Genomic DNA, 17,242 nt, shown 5'->3' on the forward strand with positions numbered 1-17,242 from the left:
TGTCTTGAAATAGGACCACCGTGAAAAGACTACCTTGAAAAATATCTGTTGAGTCTTTATCATGGTATACACGTTCATTATAACTACACTGTGGATGTATTTAAAACTACATAAAAATGTATTTATAGTCAATAGGGCTTTGTGTAATACAATAGAGACAAAACTTTCGTCAGATGCAATGTGTTTTCTACTATATTTTAAACAAAATAAGATATTTGGGAGAAGAAAGAAATTCCTACCTTAACTGTTGTCTTAAAAAATGACTTTAAAAAATATCATTTTGCATAAAAGTCCGCTTATCACATATTCGTTCGTTGCAGCATTCTGATTGTAATAATACAAACTGTTCGCAATAGCATTCGATCGTTGTAGCATATCCCACTATAATCCAGACTTTTGATAATGTACGTGTCACCCATATTTTGGTGGCATGGCAGTCAACGTGTTAAAGTAGTAAGTTTCCCCATTAGTATGCAAGTAGGTTTTATTCTTCTTGGATAATATAAAAATATATAAAATTACTAAAATTAATATACTGGTTTGTTTCTATTTTCTGCCCAACTAGAATGTTTGACTTAATATAATTGTTCTACCATATATGATTCTTTTTGCACTTAAGACAAATGGTAACACTTTCATAAATTTTCCAAAATGTGTCACACGTGAAACGCATTGTTTACTTCGCCGGATAAGTGGTAAATGAAATATTCAGGACGAACACACAGGAAGGATATCGGATATCGATCTGCATCACAAGAACCGATTTTTCTTGGGAACTTTGCGGTCGGGGGACACCGCAGAAAATTTTATGTGCCTCGAAGTATCAACCATACGGGCGAGTCCCGATTGCATGTTGAGGCTTGATCTTTCCGGGAGAAGAAAATGGATTATCTTCGCTCGCTTCTCGTTTTTTACCTTCGAGATTCAAAGTACATTTGGGATTTGGGAGCGGTACGCACACAGAATAAAAAAGCACAGGGACAAATCTGACGGTAAAAGGGAAAAATATTTAGTGAAATTTTAAACATGGAAGAATATTATGTGCGTCGCACAATGTTCCACAGCGGATGAAAAATTGAAAATCCCTTTGACTTGTCGAGTATGACAGAAAGGGCATTTGAATAATATAGATGGAGCCTTTTAGAAGGAATTATACTTTTTCTTGCACTGTCCAGCGTAGAATTTCCTAACATTTCGAAATACTATTTCCCGAATACTCATGAATTTACAATTCAATTTAATAATGCATGTATCAAAAGCTAAAGTAGTAAGGTAAAATTATACCCTTATCTGAGAGTTAAAAAGAACCCTCGTTTTCGAACATCCTAGCGGCTCTCTGGCTTCGCGTCAGATTCGTCCGCGCACCTTACTAATAAACTGATACCACATTCCTTAAAAAACCTAAACTCGCCGACCTCTCGCGTTGCTACGGCCCGGGCTATTAACAACCGCATAAGGAATGTGATTTATGAAAACGGAACGCAATTCGCATCTGACGGTCTGCGTCAAGTGAACGCAAACGTAAAGAATCTAAATACGAACCAAGGTAATAAAGTATAAATACGAAAAATAAATTTCGGACGTTACGGGTGAAGATACCCGTATGATTTAAAATTAGTCACGGACGATAAGTCGACATGAATAAATCACTGAACACGATCGGACTAAGAAGGAAACCCAGGAGAGACCGAGCAAGGGCCAGTTGCGTTCGCTCGGCTAATTTCCTCCCAGCTGAATTTTCCGCCCTGGGTCCTCGAGCTTTCTATTCTGTCCCCGCGAAAAATTACCGACCCGCCGGCAGATTCGTCCGTGCAGGAACACCAAGTGCAACTGCCATTAACTATGCCCGGCCGGTGTGTCCAAATTAAAAAACCGGCGACTTATGGTCCCTTCCCCCACCCCACTGGTTCTTCCTCGACTCTCGGCACTTCGTGGATTACGCACGATCGATAACGCGTGCCTTACAAAATGCCACTCTTTGATACGGTATTCACACGGCCTGGGTAGCGTGTATGCACGCGTTTAAAAAAAAAAAAAGAAGAAGTGAACGTACACCACTACCAAAGAATAAATGGACCCCTGGCCTCGCGGGACGGTCATAAAGGATTGATTAAAAGTGAAGTGCACACACAGCGAAACGAGGTTTGCAGCGGACGTAAAACTACACGCGTATATTTCGGTACAGCGTTGCCCCCCACCCCACGGATTTAACCACGAATGGGAACGTTAGTGAAATCGGGGGTACTGGATAATTGTAAAGAACTACGTTAAAGAGTTGCGATTGTAATCGATCTAAGATCCATAGGTGTGAATCAGCTGATCGAGCACTGAGAGAGTTGTATAGGAACAAATAACAATGGAAAGAGAGAGTCTGACAAAGTCAGGATGGGGATATTTTAATTGGACGAATCTGGGATTGGGAAACCTCAAACGGAACGAACTCGTGCATATCGGCTGGATTCGAACTGATAGAGAGTCCAAAAACTTGATTCGAGTTGACGACTCAAATAAATTCTCAGTTTAGCTGGATAATTCCTACGAATTTATATTTTAATTGAAGAATGTTTTAAATATTTTGCTTGATGAACGATTGTATTATGCAGTAGAGGCTTTGATAAGCATCCCAGAATTTTCTTAGATTCTTCGATAGTCTCAAACAGTGAAAAAATTAGGCTTGGAAATTACGCTTTGGTAAGTAGTAAACAATAGTTAAATGAAAAAAAAAAATGTAGAAATATTAATATGACCATCAAGGTCACCTGACTTAAGCAAATAGAAAATTTATCGGAACCACTGGTACATGATGTTTATGAAAATTGTCGCCAATTCAACAGTGTAAATGAACTCAAAACGGCAATGAGGGCCGATTGGTGTCGTATTACGGATTGACAACTTATGAACCTCGCGAATTATATGCGCAAACGAATCAATCTTCTAATTAAAAGTGGCAGAAAGCCTATTAAATGTTCATTTTCATGATATATTAAGTTTGTGCACATTAACACATTACTTAAATAAATTTTTAACAAGTAAATCTATCGTTCAAAATTTGGTCAAAAATTGGCTACGTTCAGAAGAAATTTCTGACTTTGATGTGACATGATATTGTTAAATACAGTCTAACAGAGAAATGTGTTAGTATAAGGGCCTACTACCCTGAAAATGTCAGCCTGATAGACAGATTTATTCATGACTTACGACAATAACAATGACTGAACCTATCATTCCTTAACAGACTGTAGAAAGACCCAAATGAGATTAATTCACTACGAAATGATTGGAATTAGCACACTTTGAAGGGGGACAATTGAGTTCGGGGCCAACTCAGAAATGAATTATCAGAGTAAGACCAGTTGAAGAATGAGGAATTTAAATCGGGTCGACCAAGGACCAAGAGAGCTCAATTCAGAACCAAAAAACTCCAATCGGATTAATGTAGTATCGAGAAACACTAATGGGTCAATAAGAGATAGAGAAAGTTGATTTGGTCCGTTTAAGTAGCGAAAGCTCCGAATCGAATGAATTAGTACCGAGAGAATTTAATGAAGTCAACTGAAGATCGAGAAACAGGAAATATGATAAGTATAAGTTTTGTCGCTGCTTAACAATAAAAATCAGTGTAGGTAACTAAAATAACTGTTCTGTATTGAGAACATCGTTTTCATTTCAGCCTATTCCTGTTCCTCTAGTAAATGATAGACTGTCTAATTTACTTTCATAATTGCGAATATAGGAAGTTGTTTGTAAAACATTAAATACCAGTAATCGAAAGCACGTTTCTTCAGTGTCACAATTAGGCAACTAGGTACTTACAATGTATACGACAATTTAAACAAAATTTAATTATCGAAAACCGCTTCAAAATCAGTCGTTTCGTCACACGCAGACTCGTAGGTCTATCAATCAATCCTGTTCCCCTTCGACTGAAACAGAGAACAGCAAGCTTCTTTGACGGTTAAGATTCAATAACGTCGGAACAGGTATTGGAACCGAACATAGTCACTTCAACGTATTTGTCAAGGTACAATACCAAGAAGTTAGTTGTGCCCTTGAATGTAATCACTCTATCAGGCAATTGTCCGTCTGTTAACACTTCGACTGTCGACATGAATTTTAAAATTGGTGTTGTAAACGTTAAATTAATCAATATTGCACCCTTTAGACCTTCCAAATCAACCAATTCCACAGCTTACACCTTTTAAACCTCACCCTAAAATGTTTCCTCCAATTCATTAATTTATAACCGGAAAAACTGTAAGAAACAGCAAATTTCTACTTACTTTTTTAAACACTTGAATAAATTTATAAATTGTTACTTCACAAGTATACAAGTACAAGAGGTACCTCTTAAGGGTTTCAGAATTACAGTTTTAAGTTTGAAAACACTGAAATCTTACATTTCCGGTATTCCTGGGATGTTTAAATTTTTCTGAGTTCGACGCAGTAGTAACGGTTTCAACGTGACACTCGGTAAATCATACATTGTAGTATATAATATAATTGCCGAACTATGATAATGTCGAGGCGTTGGTACGATAGGGGCCATCGAAGACGCGGGAGGACAATGTTTCAGCTCGTAAACTTGTAATTTGATCGGGAGGATGGTGATGATGGGTGTAATCTGTGTCGGTCGTTTAATTAATTTTCCTCCGGACACATAAAAACCCGCGAAACGAGCACGAATCACCGCCGGTAATTTGATAATTTCTGCTCTTTAGCACCTATACTTCCACTGTACGCGTCGACTGTGCTTTAAATGCGCGTCCATAAAAGGGTTACCGTTTAATTATCAAAAGGAAATTTGTTCAATACAATCCGTAGCTCGTAATGATTTACATGTAACAACTGCCCATGTATTTTACGTGTTTCCCGTGTGAATCGTGTGAAAGTAGCTACTGAAAAACACTAAATATCTCAACAGAATATTTATTGACTTACACCAGGCTCAATTATAATCACCTCAAAATAGTGTGGTATATTGAAGGATTTGTTAAAAAAACAGAACTTAGGCGTTTGGCAGGGGGGGGGGGCACAAAAAAACAAAATTTTAATTTTGCATTGCAATAACAGGTTACATTCCGAATCAATCGAATAAACATAAAATATGTAACAGGCTCGCGCTCTGATTGGACGGTTCTTTTTTGTTAATATCTCGTTAACAAAGCCTCGGATAACATTTTTGCTAAGGAAAAAGTTGTTTCAAATCACCCCTGGAATCCTTTATTTCCGAGAGCTGAAGCTATTTTGGGACACCCTGAAGACTTATCCGAATCTGGTCACCGAATGTGCCAATCGAACCCCCAAGAAATTCGTAGGAAAAGAATAGTTAGGACATCTCATAGTAAAACGAAAGGTATAGAAAATGAAATACAGGAAAACTCAATGAGAAGAAGAATGACAAGGACATAGTGGTAGATTTAAAGCCGGTACAATAGTATGTTTTCTTTACGGTTCCCATGTTCCCACGCAACCAAGTAAATCAATAAGTCGAGTCAACAAGCGCGAAAATAATCTCCTCGTTACGCTCGGCCCCTGTCGGACAAGTTTCACGCAGAAAATTACATTTTCTTTCCGCGAGCCATCTTATTCGATTCCGCGGGCCGACGCCGGTAATGCATATCGCAGGGACAGAACTATTACATTACTCGATCGCAATTTGACTTCAAAGGACTCCGGGTAATACTCGTTGACTAAAGCCTTTGCCCGAGCACTGGCTACAAATGGAATTAAAGGACACCTAAAAGGATAATCCCTCGCGCGCATCCGCGGCGAGACCCGCGGCAAAAACATCCCCTCTTTTCGATCGTCCCGTTCCCACCCCATCCATCGCCAGCAGCCGGCTTCCAACCCCCCACTAGCCTACCCCTCTGCACATCTCCTGCCCCCTTGAATCGCAATTTGACGCTTCTTTACGACGCCGCTAAATTAATTAGTCTCGCTTTAACTAAAGGGAACCTGCTCCTTGGATTTTCGTTATCCGTTTTTCCACAGTGTACGGTTTTCTTACGACGGCACGCACAACAACGAGGGCTCGTGTTCCTCGTGAACCCGCCGCCTCCTGTCAAGCCTTTTACGCCCGGGCTCCTTTGACCCCTTTTCATTGTCGTGCTCGAAGTGTTTTATGTTTCGGATCTCGACCTGCGTCTGAATCGACGCCTCGATCCCGTGACGTTAATTTCCTTTTGCAACCGGTCTGTGAGATGTAGTTCACTTGTTTGTTTTAGTATTAACCAGCTGGAGAAAGCATTTGTCGAGGAATATTCATGCAATTTAGTGAAAGAAAGGAGCAGGATATTAATTCTTTTGTACTTGGATGTGTGCTTACTTTGATGTCTATGAATGAGTGTTCTGAGTATATTCTTTACACTACAAGCACGTTTCTCGATTTTTTAAGACTGGAGTTTTGTTTAGCTTAGAGGTTCTTTTGCTTCGAGTCATTGTAGAAATAGTATGTTTCAATAATTGAGAGTTTTATTGAGATAAGATTAAAATAAATGTTTTGTCGGTCTTTGTTGAAATTGTGCTCCATTCATTCGCATCTGTATGCGGCTAGAAATGGAAATTTGGAAGCAAACTTACAGAAACTTTATGAAGCTTTGAAGATCGTACGAATGATTTGCAATTTACAGAAGAGGGTATTATCTGAGATCGATGAATTACACTATTTTATAAGTCTAAATAATATTTAAGACTCTTTTTATTGAATTTATACAAATACCGTTAGAAATAAATTATATGGTGACATACACATTCATTCACAGACTTCTAGAACAACAATTAGGTGTCAAAACTATTATGCAATTTCTATTTATATATTTTCCTCATCATCACTTTTATCATACTTTTCTAAACAAATTTTTTTAATTTCGAAATAAAATTCTCAATTACCCCACGAAACTTCCCAGTCATCCGTAATCAAAAGACGAAACCAACAATACGTCCGTAAAACATAACCGTCATTAACCTAAAACTGCGGTGGAACTTTTCGTTCCATGCAATCACGCATCACCCCCCATAAACCTGAAAACCGTCAGATTCATTTCGTCTCGTAAAACATGAAGAGAGACATAACGTTCTATCCGCCCCCTCTTCAATATTTCGGTCCTTCCTCATAAATCTCGATTTACAAAAATCTTACCACCCCTAATCGTAAAACGTCTTCCAATTAGAATCCCTGCAGTAGGACGGGGAGGGGGGAGGTGAAACTCGTACATCCAATGCTTTGAGAACAATTGTAAAAAAAAAGAAAAGAAACAAACGCTGAACGTTTAATTCGAGCGAGCTTCGATAATAGCCAAGCTCCGTTAGAAACGGAGCAGCAGAGAAAGAAAAAGGGTGGGGTAGCGTGAAGAGGGTTGCCAGCGTCACAGAGAAGCTGCGCGGCAGAAAGGCACGCGCTCAGTATTTAGGAGAAACAGTAACGTAACAATAGGTAAGTACACGGGCTGGAAACGGTAATGGTGTGTCGTGGTTCGCCCGAGCTTACTTTTATGTCCAGGCAGGGCTGCTCTTCACCCTCTACACACCGGTCCTCGCTTTCACTCTTTGCCCTCGGCTCACGCGCCATTTCTTCGTCCCGCTCCATCCTCGCCACGTTCCTCCCCACCTCCGCGCTTATCTACGATCCCCACCCTTCTTTCATCGGGACGAGGCAGAGTGCAAGCGGTAAAGACTCGCTTTGTTGCCGGACACCTTTCTCTATTATTAAATTGTCTGTTCTTCAACCCCTTGCCACCACCGACGACGACGACCACTTTGAGGAATCTGGCCGCGCGCGCGTCGTGGCACAAAGCCTTTTGCACTTTTAATGTTTTGCCACGGAGGAAAAGGTCTCGAACTGATACTTTATAAATGTGCAATGAACACTTTTATACGGTTGAGACCTGCTCGCGATGAGATCGTGATTTGCCACTGTTTGTTCGTATATTATTTAATATCGTGGAGTTCGTTGGAAGATGTGAATAAGGATGGTGATCTTATTCGATTTTGTGTAAATTGACGCAATTTGGTAATACACTCAACCTTCTAAGACCTGAATTATACTCCCATTCATAAGTATTAGGACACTTATTGGATATGCAATAAATATTACAGGAAATCCTCGATGAGTGTTCGAAAGCTCCACGACATTGAACATTAAATATTTCATAAACTATTGGTTATATGAAGCTGAAACAAATATTATATTGGCTTCAGAATTCCAAGCTCTATCATTGTGCGAAACGTCATTGAAATGTCAGCGTGACACCTGGGAATCTCTCCTTGTCAGTGCCGAGGAATCATCGAACACTCATCCAGGATTTACTGTATATGGTATTACGAAATTACTGGATGTCTGAAAAAAATATCGTTTAGGGGATATTGAAGCTCAAGGGACAATGTTTATGCTACCATGAAGTAATAAACGTGGCCCAAAATATATAATCTTTACGAAACATCACATTTTCCTCGTGTAGACCATATGACCTACTACTTATGAACGATAATGTCTGCTATCAGCAATTGTTATTCCAAATACTTGAAAACTGTTCTAACATAGATTTCTCTGATGTTTTTAATTTTTTGTATTTTTTTACTCAGATTGTTAAATATGGTGTCTCTGAGTGCTGGTACCATTTTATAACATCCCAGAAGACTTCAAATAAATAGCAAATACTTCTACGGTTTCGTGATATCGGTCTTGAATGCATCTATTACAATTATGATTGTCCATCTCAAGTTAAAAATGATCCATAGTTTCAAGTACTTTCGCCACAAACGATGGAAAGTATAGAGTTCTCTGTTATAAAGATTGTTCCAGCAATGTACTGGCAGTAACAAAAAAAAAAGTGTACTCACAGTCAACGGAGACTTTGATCTGCTTGCTGACGGTCGGTGGCACGCCATTTGATGCGATGCACAAATATGCACCCATATCTACTCTTGAAATACGTGCAATTTCCAGCGTCTCGCCTTTCCATTCCATCACTGAAACAAGAAATGTGCTTTTAGCGCTGCAGATAATTCTGAAGATCTACCACGTATCACCTGACAAATTCGCCAGACAGCAATTGAACGAAATCTGATTACCATAAGGCAACGCGCAAACTTGCAGATTCGCGATTTCATTGAAAGAGAACAGTATCAAAGAATAAAAACTAACCGTTTTTTTATTCAATTTAAACAAATTTATTCAGTTACTTATATTTTCGAAGAATTAATTCCTGAAGTAATAGAAGATTTCTTTTATAAAGAAAACTGTAATAGGTCACGTATCAGTTACTTAATTACATTTTATAACTACACTGTACTCGATTGTGAATTATGAAAAATGTAATTGGAGAATTAATTATAAATATTATTTTGTTTACACATACTACATATACACTACTGACCAAAAGTATGGTAAAGTGGGTCTTGATATCGTACTTACTAAAGTGGAGTCGGATCCGACCCGAGCTCTATTTTGCTACTTTCAGTCGGGTAAAAAAAATTAATATGTTCAACTTGTATTTCTGTTTATTTATATAATAAGAAATAATAATTGAGCTATATGTCATATAACAGTATAAGTATTAAATGTTTACTGAATAATACAAAATATACTAAAACGAGAATAATAAAAAAGTAATAAAAAATAAAGTGGAGACAGCACAAGGGGAATTATAACTTGGGTCGTATACGACTCGGACCTTACCGATAAAGGGTTAAATAACGATTTCTCATCGTTTCTCATCAAAGAATTTCAAAATCAACGTTGCTTCCAGTTTACGAAACAAATTTTTCCAGTCTCTTCGTCATTAACTCATTTACCAAACATTTTAAACTGCACCAAACCAGGCGGCTCTTACACACCTCAACCGCATTTTCTCGGTTACTCGTCACACAATCGCTCATAATTCGACGAAATCCGTAATTACAGATCCAGAAAAGCAATAACCCGGCCTGGTTTTCAAATTGTTACACATATATAAAGTAACTACCCTCGCAAAAAACATTTGACGCTCTCTGTAGAACCGAGGTCGCGAGATTTCGCATCCAGCATGTAAATTTTTTCATTTCTCTCGAAACTTGAACGAAAAATCTCCGCCTCTTCAGAAATAGCCAACGATAAGTTTTCTCGACCGACAATTTGAAATAGCTGTTATTCCCCCGAATAAATAACCATATTACCATAAACTGGAACACGATCCACGAAAGCGAGTCGAGGAAAAAAAAAATTCTGCGACACATTTCGAAAAATTTCTCCAGTGACGTATAATTACGCGTCGCGTAATTTTTCTCAGTCGGTTGCCCTGTTAGCTGGCTACACACACCGTTGCGAGCGTTGCACGTGATCTCAAACACTCGAGAGGATGCGTGTGCCACACGTTAATGAGGGACAGTTTCTTCTGTGCTGTTCCTTTTTTGCCACGGTAAACGCACTGTCGGTCATGTTTTCCGTAATTTTTCGTATTTCTTTTTATTTATTTTTCTTTCTTTTATTTTTCACGGACAACCCTACCACGGTCGTCCTCGCTCCGTTTCGGCAGCGGTAACACAGTTTTACACGGATCCCACCCGTTTGATCTTCGGACAGAAGCCAGACGAATGTCATTATTTTTAATTGCCGCGGAGACGAGCCTCGGTGCTCGCCGAATCTATCGGAATCCGGTCACGGATCGACGCCAGTCGTGTATTTTAAGGACGCGCACGGACCCCCCAAAACGACACAACCCGAATTTCGTCGACTGGAAACGGAAAAAAAAGAGAGAGAAAGAGAACCTTGTACACGGATGTCCTTTAATTCGTGCGGTGTAATTAAAACGCTTCGGGGGATAGACAGCCGGGGGACGTTTGCGCGATATTCAACGCGCGTAAACAGTCTCTTCCCAAACACGTGGATAAATTAGAAACAGTTGGGTACAAGGTGGGGGTTTGGGCAAGTTTTTTCATGACATATATATTTTTTCGAGTTAGAATTTTTATATGTTTGTTATAGTGTTATACTACCAGAAATAAGCTACCCGCTAGAGTCTACAAACAGGCTTACACTAAAATATAGTAAGAAAATAATATTCGAAGATTAAGGAACAAGGGCAACACTTTTTTAGATACATATATTAACAATACTAACAACTGTGACCCGTCGAAAATTAATTTTAATTGAAATTTGAATTCGGGGACGGAACAAAACGTTGCCTATGATATTCTAAAGTGAAAATAGTTTAAAATATGAAAATAGGCTTTCCGTCCGAAAGGTTAAAGAATCCAAAATAGTCAGAACTTTAGCAAACGATAGTACTCCAATTAATTTGAGTGGAGTAATTCAGCGAATCAGCATATCGAATCTGCTGATGAAAGAAAATATGCGCAAAAAAGCGGGCACTCACCTGACACTGTCTTGTTAATGTTGATCTTTAAACCATCGTCCCTCTTCCAGCTTATGTTTGGCTTCGGACTTCCGGTCGCTTTGCATGTTAAAGTGACATTCGAATTTTCCCGCACAACAGCATCCGACGAGGTCTGGTAGTCCTCTATATTCGGAGGCACTGCAAAAAGAAACATGTTTCCCCATAATGATAAAGCTTTTTATATTAGTTCGAGAATGTTTTACAGAAATTCACGTCTTGATCTTCGCATAACGGAAGTGAAAGCCAAAAGTTGCGTGACACATGACCCATATAATATATTATGTAATACTATGTATATGAGAATATTAGATTCATTTACAATAATTTGTAAAACATAATATAAAACTTGAATTTCTGTAAAAATTGTTTCTTGTTCATTCGTTAGACACATCGATGCATACTAAACAGAGTGACACTACCATCGTTATTCGAAAGTTAATGTGTTGTGATAAAAATATGGGAATCGATGTATTATCGTGATTAAAACTTTTACGAAGGTGTAATAAAAACCTTAATAACACTGTATTGTTGACGTTAAAGTAAATTTTTCTTTTATTCTATTTCAACACTTGAAGAGTGTGCCACTTAAGTAGAATAGTCCGTCATGTCAGACGTATTTCACCCGTATTTTCAACAATTAATACCAGAACTACCAACGATAAACGTATACTACCAGTCAAAAGTATGGGACCGGGTCTAACAGTTAAAGAAAGAGAAACATATTGTTCTACAAATATTTGATAAAAGTAATGTGTTAAGATAATAGCACCAAAATTTTACTGTGCTTTCTCGAAATGCGAACAGACACGTACGAAAAAGCTACAAGTTCTTTGGTCCATTAATTCTTAGTTCTAAAAATCGCTTAAAAATAACGCCTCTGAGTAGGAATACCCTCTTAATAACTCGAAAACGAAGTTTCCAAAGCAATTACATCACTCTTAATATTCATCAGTTTACCATGTAGAATCCACATTCTGAATGTGTCCCACGTTTTCCTTAACGCCTTGTATATCCACGAGAAACTGTCCATCGACGATCCATCGAAGTAAATGTCTACCGGAGAGCCATCGAGGGCCACTAGAGCCGCGTGAACGAGCGGCCGCAGCAATCGTGCAAAAGAGCGACACTGAAAGAACGAGCGTGTCCGTTCGACTCGGCAGCGGTCACAATAATAAAATTTGCATGACACAGGTCCGTGGGCCGGGGCCTCGAGTGGACCACGGTTGAGAACGCTTCGAGGAACGAACCACCCCCCACCCCCGTCGCGACGCGAAAAGACGAAGGAAGACCGTCGCAGGCTTGAATGGCATTCTTTCACATGCAAATGGGATTCCAACTTGAGGAAGAGTAAGAGAGAAAAGTGGGGGCAGGTAGGTACTCGGTTCGATGGGGTTGCAAAGGGGTTGACGACGATAGTTCGTGGAACGAAGGATGGAATCCGGTTACAACCGCGGGAACCGTTGGGAAAGCGGTGCTCGAGGGTGGTCGGAACAACCAGAAGGGCAAAGGAAACGAGAACTACGCGAAGATAAGGCGTAGGAGGGAGGAAATCCCCGTTAAAAAGTCGTAATCACTGACGATAAGAGGCCTCTGCCGCGGGTAAAGAAATGTCTTCGAGGAGAGTCTTAGTCGGCTTTCTGGTTTTCGGGAGCAGGGGATGAAACGCTTGATCGGGAAACTTTTGTCCGCCTTCCATATATTTTCGCGGTTGGATAATGTATTTTTGTCGAGGAATTTTACTCTTTGATCAGGTTTATAACACGTTGACTGTCACAGTAGCAAAGGCCGCACGTAACTAGATACACTTTTTTTTTGTTTTTTATGTTATAAATCGTCACGTTTAGTTAAAGGAAGATTCTTGTGTAACAGGTCCAACAAATTTTGTTTACATAAATCAAAGATACAACTTATCAAAAATATCCTCTCAAAATTTAAAAATAGAATTTTAACGAACAAAGATGGCGAATTAAAATAACTTCTAATATTCTTGACTTCAAAATGACGTTATTAATTATCTTCCAACGCTAAAAAATTATTCATGCAATTGTATACATGTCACAGTAATACAGGAAAACACTATATGTTGATTAGACGTGTTTCAATAGTGAAATAACTGTTTGCATTAGAAATTCTCTTCGAAAAGAGATGTTCACGAAGGCTCAAATATTAGTTTTATGGGGATAATGAGGAGTATCTGCTTCACCCTGTACCACCCTCCTGTCCTCCGATAATCACTAAATCGGATGACCGGAAGGATTACAAACGAAATCCCGTGTACCCGTAATAACCGATCAAAAATCCTTAATCTCATTGGACCGGAATGCCTCACTAAAAAGACGCGAGTGGTTTATCGAAGGTAAATGTGATAACGTGAAATCGATATGGCGGTTACTAGACCACTGTGAATAACTCAAATGACGTTAACACAAGTGACCATAATGGAAACTTCAAACCAATCCAATTTCTGAACGACCCGTGCCCAGAAGTCGACGAAAATAATTGAACCAGATCTGTTATATTACAATATTCTTGTCAACAAACGATGCACACGATAATTAATTCGTGAAATTATTTCAGTTTGCCATTTTGCTAATTGATTAACAACTTTCCCTTCATATATTCGCTCTATTCTCATTTAAAATTATAGGCTGCCTATCAATAATGACTTCTTATTACATCAGGAAACATTACCAGTTTAATATATTTTTAGCTGAAATTGAAATTTCTTCAATGTCTGAATGAAGATCGTGCACGAAGATTATAAAGCATAGAAAACGTAATCAGATTTCGAAAATGGGAAAATCATTGGAAACTAATTTGCTGTGGCCCCATTTTCGAAAATAGATTACTCGGATATTCTCGATATATTTAAAGAAGTTCGAAGTTAAATTGTGTAGGAATTTTCATAACTGCAGAGTACGGATACATGTAACTGATCGACGTGAGTTTCTTCAAATTGAAAACTATAAAATTCATTTATTCACTGCATAGTTGATTTTATTTTATTCAAGGAAAATGTAGAATAGTTATGGTCCTATGGAAAATGTACTGAAAGTAAAAAATAAAGTACTAAATACTTTTTCCTTGAGTGGTTCGGTTATATTTAAATTATAAAAAATTTATTGTCATTACAAATGGAACGACTGTGCCGAAAACTGCTTTAAAGGGTCGCCGTACGAGACTGCATAAAAATACCAGAAACTGAGCATGCGACTATGGGAAACTGATACATTAATAGAAATTCATATCACTCATCAGATGGCACAGAAATGATTGTCAATGAAAATCAGTTTAAATAACGAAAAACCGATTTAATTAATAGAATATGCCCTTTTAAATGCGCGAATGTTATGAATTATTAATAACACGGAGCGCTTTCACAATTCAATAAATCTCAGTCTACAGACCATTAATATTTATCCGTTGAAGGTTTTCCACACGCGATGCGTGATGACGAATAAACACAGGCCAATTAACAATTATCCAGTTGATTTATTAGGGTTGTAGAGTTTTCCCTCGGAACAAACTCGGCGTGACCTTCCCTCCCCCCAACACTTGAGGCGGAGTGGAATCGGAGTTTCTATGATCAGACATATATTATTATCCATATCGCAATATTGTTCACTTTTCTGATTTCTTTTATTATTATTATTTCTGAACATTAACTTAAAACCTTCAGGTTTTATGCAGCTTTTAATTCCCTATCACAATATACAATACATTAAACACATACTAAAGTTGTAAGTTGACGTTAAAAATTCATACAAACGAAACAAATCGAAAAAGTGATAACATTTTTGTAAAAAATAAACTTTTCACAGTAAAGTTAGTCGAGTATCACAAAACATAGGATTGAATCAGCACAGAATAATGAGCAAAATACAGACTCTCTGATATTTTCGACAATGCAAACGACTGCGGGACCACATAATTTCGCCGCTAATGAAAAAGGAAAGGGAAAGACAGAGTTAGGGCTGAACCATTCTTTCCTACGGCAACGTTAAAGAAGCTGCTAAGCAGATAATATCGAGGGTAAGAGGAGGGCACTTCAGTGTTATTAAAATCGCATCAACGTGGATTCATTTTCCGCGAAAGGCTCGTGGGTCGTTAGTCCTGTAAGCCGGTACCGGGAAGGTGCACGCCATGTTCGGAAAAGATATAGCATTAAAAATTACTGCGCCCGCTCTGACCGAGAAGGAAAATATGAAATCAGCGGGAAAAGGAACCCCTCCATTGTGTTTTCTTTTATGGTCGGACGAGAGAAAAACCGAAGAAAAATCCCATCCCTTCAATTCTCTCCGGCTCTTTGATTTCTTCCTTAATTTTCTAGGGACTAGTCTCGTTTCTTTCTAATAGACACAGCTCTCAAACAGGAGATACTAATAAAACTGCTCGTTTGATGAACAATGAATTTAATACGATATTATCAAACAGATTTTCCGTTACTAATATCTCATATAAAATGATACTTTCTGCTTTTAATACTATAAAGGTGGACCATTTTTTATGACCGAATAGACAGGCGGTGCTTAGAGGTGTAGGATTATCGATAGTTTCTATTATCGAAAACTATCGACATTTTTTATGTCTATCGATAGTTTTGATTAATCTGACGAGAATTTTATTACGATATTCTATTACACGCGGTACTGCGCAATCTGTGGAAATCTCACAATTCACAACAAGTGAACATGTATACATATATAATATCTAATTCGTATTAAAAGTAGTGATTAAAAAGTATTAGAAATTAATGGTTTAAATAGTGAGTAATAGTTTAGGTAATAGTTTAGGTTTATTTTAAATTGCGAGGTTAAATTTATGTTAAAATTATGTTTTGTGATTTTTAAAAATGATATCCTCCAAAATCACACACAATCACACGTTGAAGATCGAACATAAAGGCAATAAATATTGATACGCTGGTTTTCTTGAATAAAAATCAGTCGTTGCTATCGTGTGTATTTGTGTTATACACTTTCAGCTGTTGTTTATTTTTGTCTTATGAAGATAAAGGGTAAATATGTTTATATTTTTTAAACAATTTAAACTATCGATGATTATGACTATCTATAATTCACCACTTCTAGCCGGGTTCAGACAGATCTCAACTTCAACTGTCTTTAGATGCGTTTTGGAATGAAGTTCTTTCGAATATGTTGGTCTTCTAATAAAAGGTTAATATAAACAATTTCACGTTTTGGTTAGCTTTTGATAAGCTGGAATGGTGCGTGAAATTTCTGAGATTCTCGATCAGAGTGGACCCAGATACCGTTGTCAGAGAGCTAAACCACTTATATTTATATTTTACGACATAACTGCGAATCGATTAATGTTATATATAAATAATTAATTGAAAAACATTTGCTAATTGGTATATAGTGATTTTATTTTTAGTAATGTTTCTACTTCGTCGTTTCGGATATGAATAGAAAAGCACGCAGATAGAATCGATAGTAATTAAGTGGCACTTAGCGATAGCTCCTCACAATCCTACTTCCTGTGTACCTCTATTAGGTTTTTTTTCCTATTCGGCTGCTGTACGAGCTTAACTTTTTCCTACGAACACCGATAATTCTTGTTCAAGGTTCGACGCGAAAAAAAAGCAGACGAGACGAACATCGAATCGTTAAGGAAGTATTTTCTCGTTCCCCTAAACGTTGCAAAAAGCTAATGACTATTGAAGAAGGTAAGGATCAGCGAGCAACATCTATTACGAAAAAGACTTTCACCTATAAATCATTTCTGCTAAATCGAATTCTAATTGGCGAACGTAAGCAATGTAGCAATATAAAGTAAACAAAGTAACAAGAATTTTGTCAAGAAAAACTAGTTCGTCTTAATATTTTTGAACTGTTACAAGTTTCATG

The 17,242-nt window shown here is 38.0% G+C and overlaps 1 protein-coding gene across 1 annotated transcript in view; it reads right to left on the minus strand.

Annotated features, from left to right (window-relative positions):
• LOC107188074 (lachesin-like) overlaps window positions 1-17,242 on the minus strand; it is a 261,941-nt gene that overhangs the window by 138,764 nt on the left and 105,935 nt on the right. Inside the window, exons 4-5 of the mRNA XM_015576318.1 lie at window positions 11,352-11,510; window positions 8,839-8,967 (exon numbers count right to left, since the gene is read on the minus strand). Of these exons, the coding sequence (XP_015431804.1) occupies window positions 8,839-8,967; window positions 11,352-11,510 (288 nt within the window). The remainder of the gene's footprint in view (window positions 1-8,838; window positions 8,968-11,351; window positions 11,511-17,242) is intronic.

The sequence above is a fragment of the Dufourea novaeangliae genome, unplaced genomic scaffold (genome assembly GCF_001272555.1).
Source record: "Dufourea novaeangliae isolate 0120121106 unplaced genomic scaffold, ASM127255v1 scaffold115, whole genome shotgun sequence".
NCBI classification, from domain to species: domain Eukaryota; kingdom Metazoa; phylum Arthropoda; class Insecta; order Hymenoptera; family Halictidae; genus Dufourea; species Dufourea novaeangliae.